At 35.0% G+C, this 22,091-nt stretch overlaps 1 protein-coding gene across 2 annotated transcripts; it reads right to left on the minus strand.

Moving 5' to 3' along the window:
• Positions 1-2,022: 2,022 nt before the first annotated feature.
• On the minus strand, positions 2,023-19,536 carry CLECL1 (C-type lectin-like domain family 1). 2 transcript variants are annotated; one of them, XR_001399615.3, is made up of 7 exons: positions 19,126-19,505; positions 16,136-16,222; positions 14,472-14,570; positions 14,137-14,200; positions 9,881-10,050; positions 4,568-4,680; positions 2,023-3,945 (listed from the first exon to the last, which is right to left on the minus strand). XR_001399615.3 is itself a non-coding variant. In XM_014850945.3 (6 exons), the coding sequence occupies exons 1-6, from the start codon at positions 19,418-19,420 to the stop codon at positions 3,828-3,830; spliced, it is 882 nt and encodes a 293-aa protein (XP_014706431.1). In that variant the 5' UTR covers positions 19,421-19,536; the 3' UTR covers positions 2,023-3,827. The 2 variants fall into 2 exon arrangements, 1 of the variants encoding a protein (XP_014706431.1); XM_014850945.3 differs by lacking the exon at positions 14,137-14,200 and having other exon boundaries at positions 19,126-19,536.
• Between the last annotated feature and the right edge of the window lie 2,555 nt (positions 19,537-22,091).

A 22,091-nucleotide genomic window follows, 5' to 3' on the forward strand; every position in this document is an offset into this window, starting at 1 on the left:
TGCTGCAGCAATAGTGGAAGTGAGCTGCTGTGTGAGGAACTTCTGGGAGATGGGTCTTCCTCTTTGACTTCCACTACTGTTTGGTTTTATCCTTCTCAATCTCTCCTATCCACTCTCACAGCAGGTCCTCCATAGGTCCAATTACTAACCACCCCCTGCTTAACTCTCTCTAGTTCTGGTCTTTTTGTCACCCTTTTGCCCTGAGCACCCCATGGAGGCCCTTCTTTCCTCATTGGTTCCTATTTCAGCTCTGATCTATTCTCTCACACTTTCTGTCTTCTTCTCATTTTGTCGTAGTGTTGGGCCCTGCTCCCTCAGGGCTGCTTTTACTCACATTATTGACCTTCTCTCTGCCACCAGAGGTCGCTCTGACATTACTCAGCGCATTTTAACTGATTAGCTTCCTTGTGCCCCACCAGTGGTCTTATAGCCTCTGCCTCCAGAGTCTTCTGGGCCCCTGAGTTCTGCTAATCCTTCATATGTTCTTTGTCACCTTCTCGTCTTTGCAACCAGGGTCCTCTCTGCTACTGATCTTAGCTTCCCTCATCCTCCCTCTGGCTTCTCTCACTACTTTGTTTCTGCCACCTGAATTCTTTCTATGACTAGATTTCATGTTCTTATTGGGTTGTTTTCTCCCTCTACTATTTGCTGCTTCTGTTCTTTCTCTGAAGCACATACAGATACGGGATCCTGTTCCCCAAATAGACCTCACTTTGTCTCTGGACTCTACCTCATTGCTTGACTACACCTTCTCTCAGGATATTATCTTCTCACCAAACTTAGTCCTCTCCATTGATCACACTGATTCATTTGACTTTTATTTCCTACCACCAATCTCTCTACTCCATTATCCTCAGACTTCACTTTATCTCTGACTCAAGCTGACTCTGACTCAAATAAGTTGTGACAATTTGATGAACACTGTTCTAGAGAGTTTATTTTCAGATAATTCCCAATGATCTGTTTCTAATTTCTGAATAATCCTGTAATTGCTTAATTCAACCATCTTCTGGTGGCTGGTGTCTGCCAAGGACTTGTTCTATTCCTCTTACTGGAACTGAGAAGTCACGCAAGAGCTTTGTTCTCCATCCATCAGAGGGCTCTCCCTGGGAAGACCCTATCACTAGGTGTGTGGATGTCAGTAGCTTTCATCTCCTCAGGACTGAAGTCCGGAACTCCTGGATGCACATGTCAAAAAAGAAAGGACTTCCAAATTTGAGAGGAGAAAGAAAATAAGGAGAGATATTTCCAAAATATCTGAGGCAAGGCTACCAAATGAGTTCTTCTGAGGCCACCCTAGAATCACTTGCTAGACTCCACCCTAGAATCACATGAGCAGGAAGCAATAACGCCCGTGCCTTTCTGTGACCTCAATGCAAACCAGAGTTTCTGCACAGCCATCAGCAGTGTCTGAATTCCAAGATCTTTGCAGAGCATTTGCAGCATAAATAAATGTGTTAAGTATTCTTTTGTCTATTTCCTCTGTATAGCAAGTCCTTGGGGATTATTGTCCCCTGAAATATCTCTGTGTTTTCAAGTAGTTAGTTTGAAAATCAATCTAATAAATAGTCATATATTTTTATAAACACTACTGTGACCATAAAATGAAACAATATTTTTTTCTAGGATGTAGTGCCAACATGCTACAATATAAATGCTTTGCTTATCAGTTTATATACAATGTCCAACTCAGCATAAGGTAGTTTTTCATGTAATGATGTGATGTGCAAAAAACCTTGTAAGGATATAAGCACCATAAAGATATGAGCATAAACATCACAAAAAGAAATTGTCTCTGAAGCACTTACTCCTTCACATAAACTCCTTTGGTATTGAAAGGATTCTCATTCGCTATCAGTCACCTAAGCACACAAATACTTTGGTTTTCCTTTGGCACTCACTTAGTGACCTACCAATTAGGCCCCCATTGTCTGAGTCTCTGGTTCTTTTGTACTTTACCTCCCCAGCCACATATCAGCATTTTAATTCTGCAATCTCTTACAGAAAGCTTAATACAATAAATAATTTTTGAGTATTTATTATGTGGTAGGCACTTTAAAAGGTACTAGAAATATAAAAACAGATATTGGACCCTAAGAGATTTACAGTCAAGTAAGGGGGGAAGACATTAATCAAATATTTACTCAAAGACTGGTATATATAAGACCAAAATGTGATAAGTACTGGAGAGGATAATATAATGTTGAGATATTTGACCTTGTCACGGGGCTCAAGGAAGTATTAAAAATTGAGCTGCGGTCTGGCCCAGAGGCGTAGTGGTTAAGTTTGGTGCGTTTCGCTTCCGTGGTCTGGGTTCACAGGTTCAGATCCAGGACAAGATGAGCACAGATGTTAGCTCAGGGCCAATCTTCCTCAAGCAAAAAAGAGGAAGATTGGCAACAGGTGTTAGCTCACAGCCAATCTTTGTCACAAAAAAAAGAAATTGACCTGAGATATAGAGAATAACATTTAACTTGATGGAGAAGAGAGGAAAGAGAATTCCAGGTCTGGTGAACAACTTCTGCTAAGTCAATGTGGTGAAATAGAGTATGAGTTCCTAAAATTAGTCTAACATGATTGTTATGCTGAGAGTTTGGCTAAGTTTGGTGTAGGAAGAGGCTGCATAAGTAATCAAAGGTTAGACCCGACAGGGATTTCCAGGCCATGTCATGGAGTTCTGTGTTACTCTAAGGAAGGTACTGAGTGTTTTTAAAAAGGAAGGTTGTATTGGGGCTGGCCCAGTGCCACAGCAGTTAAGTTCGCAGGCTCTGCTTCAGCAGCCCGGGACTCACTGGTCCCGATCCCAGGGACGGAACTACACACCGCTTTGCTTATTAAGCCATGCTGTGGCAGGTGTCCCACATATGAAGTAGGGGAAGATGGGCCTGGATGTTAGCTAAGGACCAATCTTCCCCAGTGAAAAGAGGAGGATTAGTGGCAGATGTTAGCTCAGGGTTAATCTTCCTCAAAATAAATTGTCACTATACATTTTAAAAATATCAACAGTTTTTAGGGCAGAAAATGATTGACACGGAGTAAGAGTGAACAGGAAGACCTTGTTACTGCAACTATTTAATATTTTATTACTTTGTATTAAGATCATGAAGTGGTGATGGAGAGAAGAGGATAAATTTGAAAGAGATTTAGTTAAAGATAACAAGACCTGGTGATGTGAGAAGGAGAGTGGAGAGCAGCCTTGAGGGGTGTTAGAGAGGGTAAAGACAAGATGGCAGCTGGCTTATAGATTGCATAATTTTCTTGTATGGCATGCTATTTATTGAGATATGGAGTATTGGAAGATGGTTTCTTTTGTGAGGAAAGTTAATGAACTGTTTTTATATGTTGAGTTTGAAGCACCTTTGAGATTTTAGATTTGATGTGTTAAAAAGGCAGTATGGTATATGGGTCTGGTGATCTGGGCTAGAGATATAAATTTGATATGCATTGCTTTGTACATGGTAATGGAAACTGAGAACGTAAAAGATTAGCTAAGAATATTGTAGAGGAAAGATGCAGAGAAGATAAAGACTGAGGTTCCAAAAATACCGGGAAAATGAGACTCCTGATTGAATAACTGCATTGATAATTCAGATGAAAAAATATATTCATCATATCTACTCATTTATATAACATTTTCTTTTCTCTAGTACCTTTCTCACATCTCTGAGAAATAGTCCTATATTCACACCAATCATAAATGAACACACACACAGGCACACACAGCCCTCTGGAACACACACAACCCTCTGGACTTTCCTATGATCTGGGCTCAAACTTCATGTAGTGTCTTTCACAGGAAAGTGGAGACTGATTTTCTGCAGAATGGATTACAGTTGACAAATCCATTGATTATTGGCCTCACAATTTTGTTCGGCTATCATATTACTAGACACCTGGGCACATTTCATGCTCCGGGTCCGTGGTTGCTGTTCTTTTATTGAAAACCTATAGAAAGAAAGCAAATGGTTATCTTTACATCACCAGGAAAAAATTCATATGTCCAGAGACTAAGGAAGACCTCCGAAAATATTTTCTAAGTTTTTAATGAAAATATAATTATTAAAACAATTCAAATAACACAACAATATAATAGGCAAAGTCATTCTTCCCATTTTCAGTTTTATTTCTCAATACTTCTCTCCAGAGAAGTTAATACTGAGTATTAGAGATGTATATGTATAATGCTAAAATATCACCTCCAATTTTTTTCATTTAAAAATTGATCACTGTAAGAACTGAGCAGAAGTTCATGCTTTGTACATTAGTCTTGTGCTCTCATAAGAGATTTTACACTGGCCAACATACCTCTTAGGTAAAAAGATAAAATAAAAAGGCACAGTGGCAAATCCTGTTTTACACATAAATCTCTGAGTGGATATAGTGAGATTTCTTCTATTTCCTGACTTTCTGTGTAAATCATTTTATGAAATATTTATCAGATTTTAAGAGTCATTCAGGAAATTTATACCTGTTCATTCAGTTAAAGCCCAACAACAGCAGACAACACTATCTTGTCATGTAATATGGGATTAAAACCACAAAAATAGCTAAAATACAATAAACTTACAGACGGACGTCAAAAGAGTTGTTGTCCACCCAGGTCCATGATTTCCCTCCAGGGGAACTACTCAAGCCAATCCAATAAATGGCTGAAATATTTAGGTGCAGCCATAGGAAACTCTAAAGGAAATAGGACATGATTCATGAAACAACTGACTGTTTCTTATAGATACAAGAAAAACATCTCAAGAACACCTTCTGTGTGTTGGCACTGCACTAGAAGCTGGAAATAAACAGGTGAGTAGGACACACTTCATGCTTTCTAATAGATCATAGTGGTGGGGCTAAGTACTTCAATGCAATGTGAGGACTGCCAAAGTAGAATTATGTACACTAGTAGATATTTAAGGCTGTGGGGTCAGACCGCTTAATTTGAGTCCTAGCTCTACAACTTACTACTGCACATCTTTGTACAGTTATTCTCGAAAACTCAGATTATGATAGTACTTATCTCAAAGAGCTGTCATTGTTTTGTTGTTAAATAATATAATTAAACACTGCCTGGCACATAATAACTGATCATTACATAAATGTTAGTGATTATTATTAAATACAAGTATGAAATAATATATAGAAGCAAGAGAATATACAGGGAAAATTAAAGAAAGAAAGCAATATCTGAGCTGATGTGGCACACTTTGTTCACAGTTTCCTAATATCTCTTTGTCCTACAGTAATGTAACTCCTGAGCCAAAGTATGTTATGGCTAGCCATAATAAAGGCTACATTTCCCAGCCTCCCTTTGGCTAGAGGTGACAATGTGACTTACCTGACTTCTGACTAATAGAATAGAATGGAAGTGATTCTGAAATTCTAATTAAGCATTTAAAGGGTAATGAATCCTTCCATTCATCATTTCCTTCTTTCCTAATGGCTAGAATGTGGACACAGTAGCAAACCAATCAGAAATAGGTAGACAGAGACAGTACTCTACTGATGAGAGCAGAAATCTCATAGTAGTATGGACTAAGTTAGTGACATAACCTACTGCATATATTCTAAAACAGATTTTTTTCCCTATTTTAATTCTTTGAAATTAAATACATTTACTAATCTATGGCTTGTGGCAGTTTAATTGGCAGCTTTGTTTTTGCTTTTAATTGTACTAATGCTTTTAAGTGTACTAACGTTACTTCTTTAATCTAATATTCAATAACTAAAGTAAACATCTATCTTGTTTAAGCTACAGTAATTTTGGTTTTCCGTCACATGCAGCTGGACTCATATGCTAAATGACATAGCTGTTGTTGGAAAATAAACACTCATTAGGCATACTAATGAGAGGGAGATTAGTGTTTCTCCATGGAATTATCTTTGTATTATGGTCAAGAAATCAGTGACTATATTTGTGTGGGTCTATTTCTGACCTCTCTATTCAATTTTCTGATCTATATATCTTTCTTTTGCCAACACTATGCCATATTAATTAATTTAGCTTTACGGTAAGACTTGAAATTAAGTTGTGTAAGTCTTCCATCTTTCTGTTTGCCTTGGGTTTAGTTTGCTCTTTTTCTAGTTTTTTTTTTTTTAAGTAGAAGCTTTGATTATTGATTCTGCATTATCTTCTTTTCAAATAAAAGCATTCAATGCTATAAATTTCCCTTTAAACTCTGCTTAAGCTGAAAGCTGTGAATTTTGAAATGTTATATTGTTATTTTCATTCAACTCACGTTTTTAAAAATTTTCTCTGATACTTCCTGTTTGACCTATACATTATTTAGACATTTTTTGTTTAATTTTCAAATATTTGGGAATTTTCCAAATATCATTCTGTTCCTAATTTCCAGGTTAATTTTGTTATGGTCTAAGACATACTTTGTATGATATTTATATTTGTAAAATTTTAAGTTTTTTTAAGTCCCAAAATACGGTCTGTCTTCATCAAAGCTTCATGTGCACTTGAAAGGAATGTGTATTCTTCTGTTGTTAGAGTTTTCTATAAGATCAACTAGTTTAATTGGTTGATAGTCTTGTTCTGGTGTTCTATATATTTATTTATTTATTTATTTATTTAGTCTACTTGTTTTATCACTTACTCAGACAGGAGTGTTGACATCTCAAACTATTATTGTGGATTTGTCCACTTCCCTTTTCAGTTCTATCTGCATTTACCTTGTTGCAAACACATATATAATTGACCCCTATTATGGACTTCAGGGGCCAGAGGGTAGGATATTATGGGCTAAATGTGTCTCTCCAAAATTCATATGTTGAAGCCCTGACCCCAAGTACTGTATTTGGAGACAAGGCCTTTAAAGAGTGATTAAGCCAAAATCTGCCTGTCAGGATGGATCTTAATCCAATCTAATTCATGTCTCTATAAGAAGAGGAAATTTAGACACACAGAGAGACACAGATGCATGCACACAAAGGAAAGACTGTAAGGACACAGCAAGAAGGTGGCCATTCACAAGCTAAGGAGATTGGCCTCATAAGAAACTGAACCTGCCAACCCCTTTTCTTGGACTTCTAGCCTTCAGAACCGTGAGAAATAAGTTTCTGTTGCTTAAGCCATCAAGTCTGTGGTATTTTGTCATGGCAGCCCTAGGAAACTCATACAACCCCTTTATCATTATGTAATATTCCTCTTTGTTCTTGGGAATGTCATGTTTTTTCTTTTGATGTACCTCATACTTGATTGTTGAAAGTTGGACATCTTGTCTAGGAGAGTAGAGACTGAATAGTTTTGTGCTTGGAAATGAACACACAGCTCCTTCTCCCAGGTCTTTAAGGTGGGGTTTGAGTTAATCATTAAGAGTTAGGTTGGGTTTTGATTTGTTGCTGCCATGGTTATCCTCAGTGCTCCACAGGTTTCAAATTACTAGAACAATATCTAGTGTTTAGTGTGAGGTTTTTTTTTTTCCGAAGGAATATCTCCTTTTCCTTGAGCATTTAAGTTTTCCCTTTGCACTGTGCCTCAGAGAGGATCTCTTTGCACAGTCTTATTCCTCTCCTGCCCCTCTCCCAGAAGTATTCTTCTTGACTTCTTGTTTGAAACTTGTTAGCTTGGTGGTAAAAGGCAGTGGATGGTGTGGTCTTTCTTGTTCTGATATGCTTCAGTCTTAGGCAGGCACTGAATCCTGGTGTTTTCAATGTGTGACTTTCTCATTCTGCTGCTCCCACCTTGGACATAGTTGTGGTCCCAGTGTGGATTCTTGCCCCTCCAGCAGGAATAATTTTTTTCCTGATCCTCTTTCCCACTTGCAATGATGTTTCACCAGTTCCCTAAGTGCAGCAGTGTTTGTTGACCTTCTCTCCAACACACACATTAAAGCTTTTGCTCCGTAGCACAGACAACAGATAGAAGAGGAGGGTCTTGGTGGAATTTCTTGCCACTTCTGCATTACTGTTGCTTTCTTCTCCCAGATTTGCACCACAATGGACACTTTCTTATGGTTCTTTCCAAGCTTTTCTGTGAGAGCCAGTGAAGTTTATAGAAAAAATAGCCTTCAAGAGACTGTAGAATTGCCCAATTTCTACGGACCCTAGGAGCTTCACACTATTCTGCCACCCCACGCTCAGCCTTGACTCATTTTTCAATTATTCTGGCTGAACTCTTCTTTCTGATGTCTGATTGTCTTTCGTAAGTCAGTGAAGAGGTGTCTCCTTTCTCCCACAGATGCCTGATATACCATAGATTTTAGCTCCACAACCTCAACTATCCAGGGGATTTGAAAAATTTGACAATTTAAAGGTAACTTAGCTATTTTTCATTGTAAAAGTATTAGCAACATTTCTTTGAGATCTTCTCATCATGATGTGAAAGCCATAAATCTCCCTTGATTTTTTTTCAATGCTGCTTTTTCTCCTCTTCTTCTTCCCCCTTCTCCTCCTCTTCCTGCTTCTTCTTTCTTTCTGTTTTGTTTTTTGTTTTTTGTTTTTCCCTGTGATGACACATGGGTATTCTAGAAAGACTAACAATTTTTTTTCATTTTATCTTTAGTTATTCGAGACCTGAAAAATTATTTTCTGTTTCTTGGAGTAATTATTTTTCTGTAATAAATATTTTATCTGACTTTTCTTGTCCTCTTTTGGAGAGGTTTGGAAATGGAAATCTTTATGCATAAATTATATGCTGATTCCTTTTAGATTCTTGTTTGTCCCTAAAAGGGAACAATTATGTCTAGCTCACTCATTTACTTAGGCATAATGTAAAGAGGTATAACCTAGACTGGAGGAAGAACATTTCCATTAAAATATGTTGTCTCAGTCCTTTGTTCTCCAAAATCTAGTTTATTTATTGCCCTAGAGACATATCTTTTCTGTGTTTCAACACTCTTTTCTTTGATAGTGAGCAGAAAATAGATGAAGTTCTTAGTGAAGTCTTTCACTGTGCAGTGTCTCCATGCAATGGTTTATCATTTATTTTTTTCAAAGCATTCTTATTAAAAGCTTTTCAGTTGGTACTTTCTTCCCCTTTCTTGTCTTAAAATTGACCTCTAGGAGAAGAGAAAAGGTCTCTTTTCAGTTCTTAATCCATCCCGGATTTGGTTTCTATTTGAACCAATTTGAACTGCATGTGACACAGTCTTACAGTTTGACATTTGGGGTTACGCTGGTTACACTGAAGATAGCTTACTTCTCTTTTTGTTTCTCTTGTGGATTTCTGTGAAACTCTGATGGGTTTTCATTTTCCCTCAGAAGTTTCAACAGCTGCCATGCTGTAAATTCCCCCAGACGGCTGTTCAACCAGGATTGTAAAGCACTGCTAGTCATTGGGTTTTTAGTAACTGAGCTGTTCACATAGCTTGTGATTCTAACATACTAATACTTATGCTGAGAACCCTATTTGACGGTACCAGTTAACTAACATCTATATTAGCCTTATTAATTAGAAGTTTAGTATCCAAACATGTAGCAAAACTTCAATTTAAATTAAGCCAGAGTTAGTGAAATACCAGTTCTCCTCAAGGAAGAATGAAATCTTAATGAGAAGGACTATCTATGTGTCCTTTCTCCTAACATCATCTTTAATTTCAGGGGCCCTGATATCTGACTGCAGCCTTTGTGAGCATTGCAATAAACATGAGAGATGAGGTAAGATATTTAATGTGTTACATTTTAAAATGGAATCTGGTAAGCAGTGGTGATTCCTTGTAGAAAAGAACTTAAGTACAGAATACCAAATGAATTCCTCCTAACCCTAGCCAAAAAGAAGCTTACAATAATCATGTAGTTCAATGATTCATTCAACCAATATTTATGTAATTGAGAGTAATAAGGTTTTAAAAAATCTTTTTAAAGGAATTTTCAAATTTGTAGCACAAAGAATGCATTACAAATGTGAAAGATGTTATTATCTTTAAATTGTATATCTTACCATATCAGTGAAGTCTTGAATCACCATAAGATGTGAATTTTTCATAGCACAGTCATTTTTACTTCCACCCCAAGATTTCTTATTTTCAGCAACCCAGTAACATTTCCCCCCATGTAGCTTCCAGTCTTTGGAGAGGCATGATTTATGAGCAGTAGGAGAGTTAGAAGAAACTGGGAAGAAAAAGAATAAGTAATTAAAAGAAACTCAAAACGGTATCCCTAATATTGTATACTGATTAAAGCATCTCAAAATGTGTTAAATTATTGTGTAAGCTTTCTTTGCCAAAAGCACGTGCTTTTCTCAGGGTGGATTTGGAAAAAAGATTAACCAAACTGCAACCACGTGTATATTCATTCTTTCTTTCTTCTTTTCTTTCTCCATTTAATTTATTCTCTTAAAAATATATCATGTTCTCTATCAGCGAGGCAATGCACCAGACAGTAAGATAAAACAATGAACATCCAAGCATCAGGGAGATACAGATTTTAAAGGAACAATAGAAATTAGAGATTTAATTAGTGGCCCACCAATGAACTAGATATTTTGGGCATTATATAGCACACTGGAGTAATTTTTCTTGGGCAAAATTTGTGTAATATGTGGTCCCCAAAACTCAGATAGATTGGTTCTCCCATAACAAAAGGATCTTGACATCCAAAAATATTCATAATATTTGCCATTAGATTTAGATGATGACACATAAGCATTCTAGCCATACCAATAATTTATTGTCCCCTCAAATAAATATTCTTTAAACACACACACATATGTACACACTCACAATGACCTGAAGCCACTGAAGAGTGAACAAAAGCAGGCAGACTTTGGAGGTGGGGGCTGACCTTTGAAATAGGTATGACAAGGTAAACATTTCCCATTTTTACAACTTTTAGCCTAAGACAGACCACTGTTGGTGTCATGTAGAGTAAAATTTCAATAATCTGCAGTTTTACCAGCCTGAATAACCAGAGAACAGAGTTGGAGGCAACCACAGATGCTGAAAATGAAAAGTGAATCTCGTAAAAGAGAAAACATAAAGGGTGTGCACCAATTTCTGTGTACAAAACATTTCCAAGTCCTGACTCATGTGTGTTAAAGCTAGATTACAGCTAAAGATAAAAAAATGAATTGAGATTTGAGCTGCTGCCTAAAAGGTAGAAATTTAAATTCGAATCCAGCTATACCAAGTGCCTGCTAAAATGGGAAAATCAACACTATTTTATAGAAATATATCAGAATCCATAGACTTCTCAACATAACTTTCACAATGGTCAGGGCACAGTTTCTAATCACTTGACGTAAGAAAAACCAGGAAAATATGACCAACTTTAAAGAGTAAGTATAATTTAAGTAAGAAATTTTAAAGAGTAAATGTAGCCCAACAGGAAAATAAATCACGTTAGAATTATCAGACAAGTATTTTAAAGTAGCTGTAATAACTATGCTCAAGGATATGAAAGAAAATATGCTTCCAATTAATGTAAAAATAGGCAACTTCAGCTAGAAAATAGAGTATAAAAAACTAAATGAAATTTAGAAATGAGAAACACAATACAATATATAATATAAAAAGCTTCATTGGATAGGTTTAAAAGCAAGAAATAGAAAATCTGGCTAGTGAACTTGAAATACTACAATAAGAAAACCAGAAAAAACAATTGGAAAAAATGTACAGAGCCTCAAGAATTTGTAGGACAATATAAAAAAATCTAACATACATGAAATTGGAGACCTAGACCCAGAAAAGAAAGAAAATAAGGCAAAAAAAAGAGAGAATGGCTAAAATTTCCCCAAATTGTTTAAATTCATAAATTTATACTTTCAAGAAGCTCTGCACACCCTAAGCAGAAAAAAAATGAGGAAAATCATATGTAGACAAAGTTAAATTGCTTAAAACTAAAGGTAGAAAAATCTTGAAAGCATAGAAAAATTGCATGTTACTTGCAGGGAAACAATTATTCAAAAACCCCTCACTCTCATCATGAACAATAGAATATAGTGGAAAATATCTTCAAATTGTTGGAGAAAAATAACTGACAATAAAGTATTCTATATCCGTTGAAAATATGCTTCTAAAGTCATGGCAAGTTTAAGACATTTTCAGACAAAACACAACTAAAAATCCATCACCAGCAGATAGTCATGAGAACAAATGTTAAAAGAGGTTCTTCACGCTGATGGAAAATGTTTAAAAATGGAAACTTGAATATTCAAGGAAGAAGACCATCAAAAATGGCAAATATCTGAGTAAACATAAACGTATAAGGTAAGCAACATATTGTCAAAAGACATTTGTTCTTGCTTTCAATATTAAGTTCATACTCTTGCCTAGCTGGTTAAGTTCTTCCTTAGATTGATGTAACGTGCTTAATTCAAACTCTTTTCAGGTAATAATTCCAAGTACATGCTATAATTTTTGCTAAAGACACAGCAACAATGCAACTGGAAATTTTTAGGGCATATTTAATAAAAACTACTATATTTTCACTTCTATATCTCTGACACTTTGACTAGGTACTTTGAAGAAGTGCTTTCCAGCCATCTTTATGTCATGGAATATAAAAATATATTTCTAGAGATAAACAAAGTAAATAAATAATAGTCTATTTAGTCTACCAATTAATCACCTGGATATTTATAGCTCAGGAACCTTAAGGCATACAAATATGTTAGGGCACACTGTAGGGAAAACTATTCTTTGAAGATGCTTTCACTACAAGATAATTAGAATCTAAAAGAATTAGGTGAAAAATATTGCTTAGCTTGTAAGAAACAAGGGGAAATTGCTAAAGGCAAGCTCTTAGGTAGAAGTGGAATGAGGAAGTGATTGGGTAACCTAGTTCAAAAGGCAAGGTTGCCTTCAAGGCTGATAATTTATATCTGTGCTAGAGTCCTAAGACCAAGCCTTGGATTCACAGATGGAGTGAGTTTGTGAAACTCTTTCATCGGTCCATGGTCTTCAAAAGTACCTCAAGTCATCCAAATCATTAGCTCCCCACTGTCTCCTTGCAGATAAAAATGCACATAATCTTTTCAAGAAAGCATCTTTAATTTTTGTCTTAAAAATCCCATTGACTGAGATCAATCAAATTTTTTTAAAAAATCAAAAACTTTAAAAAACAAGCCAACATATCAGCAGGAAACACAAGAGTAGATTTGATCACTAAGGATGTTAGATATTTAAATAATCACATATATCATAAATAATAATGTTTAAATTATTTTAAGAAATAAGAAAATAATTAAAAAATGATTATATAGCAGGAGACTATCAAAAGCTAACAGGTAGGTTTGAAAATAAGTCCTTAGGATTGAAAACTATAATCCATGAAACTAGATTTAGTAAATGAGCCAGCAGCTTAGAAAGAGGAAAATAGAGAATTTGTGAACAGCAAGCTGTATCTGAAAACATTGCTAAGAATTCAGCACAAGACTGAGGACAACAATGAGGGCAAAATGAGAGGTTAAGTGAAATAGAGGATAAAAAGCAAGGGCCTATTGCACATCCAACCGAAGTCCTAGAAAAAAAAATAGAAGGTAGACAAAGAATTAGGAATTATGGCTGAATAGATCTATTAAATTTTACTTTACATATTTTAAGTCTATTTTATTATTTTATTAAGATCAAACAAATTTAGAGTTGGCATCCTTTCCTGATTAATCGGAACTAGGATTCTAGGAGAGGTGACATACATCTGTAACAGAGGGATGAGGATTAGAAAATAGCTTTGACAAAATTTAAGACTAGAGCTTTATTTAATACCACTGTTACCACCTGCATCTGAGGTATAAGAAGTACAATAAAGTGCTTTTTCTTTAGGAATAATGTCCCACAAAGTTTGACCTCATAGTCACACTAGGTAAAAAAAGAATTAATGTATGTTGTATCAGATAGTTTTTAGAATGTGGTCGAGTGGGCTTGGAAACATCAAAGTCTAATTTAAAGTTTTAATAGATTCCCAAAATTTGAATGTCCTTTATAACATGAACTGGTAAGTCTCTTCAATAGAATTATATCTATATGTTCAAAAGAAGAAGGGTATATAGTTTTCAATATAGAAATATAACATAAATTTAAAAATTATGAAGAAAGCTGGGGAAAAAATAAAACAGAAAGGTCAAATAATTGAGTTTTTTTTGACTTTTAAAAGTAGGCAAATACATTCATATAAGAGAGCAAGAGAAAAACTAGTGTAAGAGTACCATTTACAAATTTTTTGCATGCAATAACATTAAAAAGTTGACCAAAAAACTACCTAGTATGATCCTGAATTTTAATAATAGGAATATTTTGACCACATTCTGCACCTGCAGACGACCCTGTAAAAATAAAAAAAGAAGCAAATGCAATTATTTCAACAAAATGCCTTTAAATTCATTTAAAACTCATTATGTAAGTTCATTTTTCTTTTACCTTGGATCCTCCAATATTTTTGTCATGGACTGTAATGAATCCATGAAGAACAGTGTTCTAAACCATCTCTCTGCAGGAATAGAGGAATTTCTCCTCTATTCAGATATATTCAAGTGAAACCAATGCTACTGTCTTGGCTTGGTTACTCAGGAGTTAGACAATTTAAAATAATGTTACCTATTGACGTGATTGTTCCAGATTTATTTTTCCCAGTACAGTATTTCTCTTTTGATTCATTATCCACTTTAGTATGTCTTGCAGATTTGAGCTGGATAACTAATGAAAGAAGAAATAGATTTTCCTAATTAAATAGAAAGGGCAAAGCCATTGGGTTCTAGTGACTCTATGAAGTTCAATAATGTGGAAATTCCATAGTAAGTTAAATGACTAAAAATTTAACAGGAAAAACATTTTTGCCAAGATCTGGACTTTCCTTTGCAGTCTTATTCATCTTATTAATGTTATCTTTAGGGGAAATTGGAAAACTATGGCCTGGGACTGGAGGGATACCCACTTGATTTTCTTCCTTGGAGCTTTTGTATTTATTTTAATAAACGCAAAATAACCAGCTCTAGATATAAACCTCATTCGGTTAGCTTGTGTTTAGTGAGTTCCTGTTCATTATATCAGGTGTCACCTGATTCTTGGAAAGGGTTTTATGTTTTGGTTTTGGTTCATGATTCTGTTCCTTTTGAGGTTCTGCATGTAAATGCTGCATATGGAAGAGGAGTATGAGCGGAGAGTCCTTTTTCTATATTGAAGAAGATGGCTCTCTTTCTGATGGCCATTTAACTGAAATTATCTTTGGTAATTTATAATCTCATAATAGTGTGTATTAGGCAATTAAACCTTTAAAATCTATTTCAGTAACAAATGTATTGTAGTAACAAATATTTTACTAGAACTACTATTTTAGTAACAAACAAATCTATTACCTTAATATAACAAAAAGAAATACAGCAGAGGTGTTTGCTGCTAACTATTTTTGCATTTTCCCCTCAATTTTATAGTCCCAATTAGGCCATTGACTAGTTACATTAGACAAGTCAAACCATTTATCCCTTTGGGCTTCAGATTGTTTATCTCAACTAGAGGTTTGACTTTGCTAATTTCTAGAGCCCCTTCACGTTCTAGAATTCTGTGACTCTGCCTATTTACTTCTAATTTCTAAAATTATTTACAAGAGTTCACTGACATAGGCAAATACTGCATTGACCTGTTCTAGGGCTTGGTTTAATCTAGAAGCCTGAATTCCTTAGAATAACATCTGTATATTACCTTTGCCATGAAGAACTTTTCTCCAAGATTTTATTCAATAATATATTAAGATAATTTCCATATGAACAATTGAGCTATGTTTAGCTATGTCCACAACACATGACTATAGTTTTTAAATGCTTGATTGAATTAATTTATTTTAGACAAACTTACCACCTATGGATACAAGATGGGTAATGCCCAGGAATAGCTAATATGAATAAGCTTACACAGAAATATGCTTCAAAGTTAGTTTGTTTTCATCTGAATACACTTTCAGAGAAGCTTGTGTATAGCCCACTATCAAACTGCACTGGGAAATGCATTGTGTGATCTTGATTGTAAAATATAAATCTAATCTTGACATCTTTGCTTTATTAAGTGAAATGAATCCATAATATATATTATATCACACACCAAAGTTCTATGGAAAAACCTCTTAATTTAATTGTGTATCAGATTTCACACTTTTTATGAAGTTATGTTGTATTGTTTAAGAAATCCCATCTGAAAAGCAACACAATTACAATACGTCATGAGAGAATAATACTTTGGGATAATGAATAGTATTGATAATTACTTACCGAAAATGCTCAGCACAATTGCTATCACAAGGAGAATGATAATCATTGCACATCCAACTTTCAAGAAAATTCCATGATGGTGAGAATCTATAAAATTGGATACATTTCACTAGTAAGCCCAGTACGTAATTTCTTAGATAGTGAGAGGTAGCGGGGGTGCAGAATAAACTTTCTCAGTTATCATGCTCCTGAGTTACTTTCCATTGAAATATGTAGATCCAGCGTCCATTCACACACACACACACATGATATTTGGTTGTGAAAAGGGGAACATATAAAACTGTGAATGGATATGAATTTTTCCTTGCAGGTTCATAATACGCGTTCCCTAAGTTTATATATTAGACTGTGAAACCCTCAAGATTCTCTGATAAGCTTATTGACAACACCAACTTATTTGGATTGACCCATTCTTTTATGTCCCTTCCCTTATATAATGCACATATTTTCTGTGATACATAATTGTAATTTCATAAAATAAAGCATTTTAAAATAAAAATAATTTTAAGAATTGTCTTGTCCAACAACCACAGTTAAAATGGGGATACTCAAGTCCACAGTCATGCAGCTACTTGATAAGAGAGCTGAGGTCAGGCCTCAGGTCTCTTGACTACAAATCAGTGCTGTGTTCATTATCCACACTATCTTTTTCTTTTGGAGTTCTCAAAAGAGAAATAAATCATAAAAAGGAAACTGGTATTTTTAGCTTTGGGCTGATAGTTAAAACCAACAGTCTTTAATCCAAAATAATTGCAGTCTATCAATTCCACTAGATATGTGATATATACACACATGCATATAATATACTGAGAAAGTACTGAAATAACTGATGTTGAAACAACCAATCACAAAATCAAGTGTCAAGACTGATTAACCCAAATGTTTATTTAGTGGAATAGTATTATAGAGTGTTTTGTTGTGTGTTCAAATTATTATTGCTACTAAGTAAAATATCTTTAGTGAGAATTTATTAATTCTCAAAGTATTAAAAGAAGTCCAGAGATTTTCATTTATCAAGTAAAACAATGCAAATTGTGCCAGTCAAGGCAATCACAAGAAGAATGTGATGACATCCTTACACATGTTTCTGATATGAAAAACTGCAATTACAGACCTAAAAACTTACAGAATAAAACTTCAGATCTCATGAAAGTACTGATATAAGCGATCCTAGGTCATTCTTTTAGGCCTCTGAAGTAAGATTTAAGAAAAGCATGAATTTCTGAATCTTAGCGTTGGATATTCTCAGTGGAATCATGCTTTCTCACTGATATTCTGCTCAATTTCATGGTGACAGCCTGTTTTGTTTTATGTCTTGGAGAACCAATGAACCTATACTATTTATTGAATATCTAATGAGATCAATTTATTTATTCATCCACTTAGCAAGCATCTACTGATTGCCTGCTATGTACTTAGTACTGTGTGAGTGCTGGGAATACAAAATTAAGAGATTAGGGAGAGGGTTTCAGCACATATGAGGCTCTGAAATGGTAAAGAATATGGTAATTTTCAGGAGCAAAGAGAAAGCCAACAGCTGGAGCAAAATCAGTGAACCCTGGAAAGTTATAAGAGGATTGCCAGGGACAATTGTGTAGGTCTCTGTAGGACACGACAATCCAAAGTATCAAATAGCTCTTTCCCTCTACAATAATATGACGCATGAGAACAAAAGTTGCATTTATCCAGCAATGGAGACATGCAGTGAAAGAGTGATAAGATTTTTGACTTCTCGTCGTATGCATGATTATAGGTAGATAATTTAATTTTTATGTATTTGTGTTTCCTCATTTTTAATGTTAGAAGATTGGACTAGATAGTATTAACGATGTTGTCCCCAAATTGCTAAACCAGTAAGAGAATAACGTGTTTTCCATAAACAGAAAGAAAATCAAACCTTGGAATGCACAATCAAAAATGCAGGTTTTGTTGCTTGAACTGAGTTGGAAAATGGACAAATTGTGTGATATTTTTTGGGAATGGAGGAATAGGAATGCAGTTCTAGTGCATGTTATTTTTCAAATTCAGTTCCATAATCTCATATAAAACGAAAGTTCCCAGTCTAGGGAGAAAAGAAAGCAAATACTACTCTATTAGATAAGTTAGAGAAGCAGTGTTTAAAAATAGGAAATAACATGCTCTTGCAGCCAGAGAAAACCGCACATCAGATTTACTTGATAAATGCAAACTTAAAAATATAAAGGAAGAAATATATTCTTTGGGAATATAGAAAAGCAAAACATCAGATTCTTTCCACAAGGGCAAGTGCAATGATGAGACTTTAAACTATTTAAGCATTTTATATAAATTTTATAATATAAAAAAGAGAATGGAAATGCAACATGGAAGTTTCACTAATGCTTCAGAGAATAGAAAATACACTGAATTTGAAAATCTATCACTTTTGAGGTGGTTTGTGATTAAGATACAATGTATCTTTAGCTGTATGTCTATCTCTTCAAACCTAAAAATATTCCATTAATCAGAAAGCCACTAATTCTAAACATCATGAAGTAAAATACTAACATTTCATTTCTCCTTAGTTTAGCTTAACATTTTTCTCCTATCAATACGCAAATTCCAAAAGTATAAAAAATAGGGTGCATAATTGCCTGAGATATTTTCCTCAGTGTAAATGGATTTATCATATAACATTAAAAGGATGGATTTGATTGTGGGTGAGTAAAGCTGTAGAGCAAAAGGGATCATGAGTATAGATATCACCGTGTAAGTATAAATGTTGACCACAAGAAATATAAAGGAGGCAGAGGCCACGAAAACCAAAAGCAAAGTCCTGCATATTAAGACGAAAGTTACAATTAAGTTTATAAACATTTTGTTTCATTAAAAACACTCACAATTATTCTTGCATTCAATAAATTTTGCTTTGAATCCAATCTTCTATTTCCTCATACAAATTTAGACAGGGCAGAAATAAAAGAGACTAAAAGTCAAATATTAATTTTAAAAGTAGTCCTAAATCCACTTACCAGATCTCTGCAGTGGAGATGAATGTTCCAAAGGGGAAGCTCTAACAGTTTTGATGTCAGCATAGACTATCTCTCCAGCCATTGCATATATTAGAAAGAGAGAGAAGACCACAAATGATGTTCTGCTAAAGGGAGTCCTGTATTTCTGCAAATAAACTTCCTGTAGCTTAGGTAAACTGAGAAGGACAACTTCCTTCGACCCTCCCAAGTTTGGTGGATTTCCTCTATGAATAAAAGACAAAAGCGATGTGTTCAGTCTTACCAATCTAGGTAATAGACTTTTGAACACTTGCATGATATGGAAGAAAACTGCTGTTCATACAGCAGTATCTTGCTCTTCAGTTAGTTTTCTGCTTATATTTGGAATAATTTTAACTTTTAGTAATGCCACAGACGATCTGTCACCGCTCTCTTCTGTAAACCACTTCCCCTTTTAGTTCAGACATATATTCTCTGGGAGACAATCTGTGACCACCTAGCATTTTTCTCCAAAGTGGAATAGCAATTTGGAAGGGGGCACAAGGAAAAAGAAAGATTTTTTTATGGATGTGATACAAAGAATTGATAGAATCCTCATCTTGAAATGCATAGTATTTGCCTAGTAGTATTTTAAAAGATTTCCTTAAAGCTGTTTCTTCTCTTGCCCACTTTATAATACTAACATCAAGTTAACAGGAAGCATGGGTCATACAGAGGACTTCCAAACTGAAAAATTATATTTAAGAGGCATAAATAACACATGTCAAAATAATTCAACGTTGGGTCATAAAAGAAAATAAATCTAATTTTTAAATAAGATTCGCAGAAATTTCTTTGAGTCTTGAACGCAATATATTTAGCATAGATTTCTATGTCCTGTTTCTTCTAAAACCCCACTAAAATTATATTAAAGGGATAAAAGCTGAAAGTCTAAGACAATAAGAAAAAAAGAGTGGGTTCAGACAAATGATGAAAAAATTTAACAAATTCCTGAAAGATAGAGAGTAGATAGAGATATGATAATTGATGAAACAAAGCAAGTGAATCCTAGAATATGCAGAGGGAAATAACTGAGGAGAGAGCCCAGCTATCTGTGAAACCCTCTCAAGAGTCAGAGCTCAGAAATTTTAGATATGAAAAATTTCAGAAGACACTAGTTTATAATCAGTAGATTAACTGAACTTCTGCATATGAAAAAGTTGATTTCCTCAACATCCACCAAAATGCATTATATAGAATTATCTATACTTCAGTTATCCTTCCCTCACAAAATCTAAATAATTTAACATACATTAATCAAAAAACTGAAAAATAGATCTTGGCTTTCTGGCCTTTAGGGGTCTCTCAGTATAACGGCTAGCCCCACAAGACTTCTGACCCTGGATGGGTCTTGCACACTGACTTCTGTCTCTCAACACCACCATGAACTTCCTCTTTTCTGGGCTGTTGCAACACTTCATATATTGTTCTGCATTTTATACTTGAAAAATTGACTTTGAGAGGTTATATGCAGATGGTCACATAGCCTGTACATTTTGAGAGTGAAGATTTGAACTCATGTCAAACTGAGTCCAGAGCCCATGCCATAATGTAATAATGCTTTCTAGATTTTGAGAGTAAGAATCACATTTTATTATTCTTGTCATTTCCATCACTCAATCTATGCCTGAAACATAATAGATACTTAATAATTATGTGTTGGATTAACAAATCAGTTAATGCTACATTGAATTCTATTACTGGGTTCTAACATTTTCTGGAATGAAAACAATCATTTTTTACTAAAAAGTAGACTTCTATTCATGTGAAAAATATGATTGATGATCTAGACATATAAAACTAAAAGAAAAGTACTATCATATGGAGAATATATTATGTTATGTAATAAATCCTTGGGATTTACAAACTAATGATCCCTGCCTCCTCTCTCTGCCCCCAGGTAACCAAAGGTATGCCTTATTTAATGATCTGTAAGTTTATTAAGATTTGACTTTTAATTGAATGTCATAATACTTGCAGGTAGGGCTCACTTAGCCAAAAAGATTACTTTATATAAAATCAACTTGTAGATGTATTAAATAATGGAATGTTAGAAATAGTGGTGTCTTAAAAAGCATGTTATTAAATAATCCATAATATGTCTGGAAACAAAATAAAGCTGTTCAGTTAAGAAGTCTAGACTCATCAAATATTCATCAGTATGATAACGGCTCAACACAAGGTTGACATAAGGGAAGCCATATTGTAGAAAAGAAGCCATTTTGTAACTTTGAATAACTTCTGATTAACTAACCCAGACACACTCTATAGATTTTATCATCCCTCCCAGCTGCCATAAATTGATAACTTTGTTCTTTTGAGTTCCTTAAGAATGTGATGACCCCTGGGTGGAGAGTCTACGCTGATAGTCATCATCGATGACAACTGAAAGATCAGGGTATAGGGCATTGCTACAGTCTCTGATGCATATCCAGTAAAAGAAAAGGCTATCAGGAACTAGATCAGATGTCTGCCTCCAACCAGAGATCAGATGGATGCCCCTACCTGGAAACCAAATGCCTTATCGACCCACAGACCAGTCCCCCTATATAACTGGCTGTTAGTCTTTGTATTGCAAGATGGTTCTTTCTGACATTAGTCAGCCATCTTCCCCCTTGCTAGCAAGCTGTAATAAAGTCCTTTCTCTCCTACCACCTTGCCATTTGACTATTGGCATATCTTGTGGTGGGCAGGTAACAAGTACAGATGTGAAAGAGTAACAAATATTTAGTTAGGCTGTTGTATTTTATGTGGGTTTTTTTTTTTTTGAGGAATATTAGCCCTGAGCTAACATCTGTGCCTATCTTCCTCTATTTTGTATGTGGGACACCTGCCATAGCATGGCTTCATAAGCAGTGCATAGGTCTGTGCCTGGGATCTGAACCAGTGAAACCCGGGCCACCAAAGCGGAGTGCACAAACAAACACTATGCCATTGGGACTGCCCCA

Source organism: Equus asinus, chromosome 22, assembly GCF_041296235.1.
Source record: "Equus asinus isolate D_3611 breed Donkey chromosome 22, EquAss-T2T_v2, whole genome shotgun sequence".
In the NCBI taxonomy this organism is placed as follows: Eukaryota; Metazoa; Chordata; class Mammalia; order Perissodactyla; family Equidae; genus Equus; species Equus asinus.

Coding starts and splice junctions, on each gene's coding strand:
- CLECL1 (XM_014850945.3), bottom strand. CDS start 19,420: ATGCAAGTGTTCAAAAGTCTATTACCTAGATTGGTAAGACTGAACACA. Junction 16,223..19,125: donor ATCTCCACTGCAGAGATCTG/GTAAGTGGATTT, acceptor CCAATTTTATAG/ATTCTCACCATCATGGAATT. Junction 10,051..14,471: donor TGGAACAATCACGTCAATAG/GTAACATTATTT, acceptor TTTTCTTCCCAG/TTTCTTCTAACTCTCCTACT.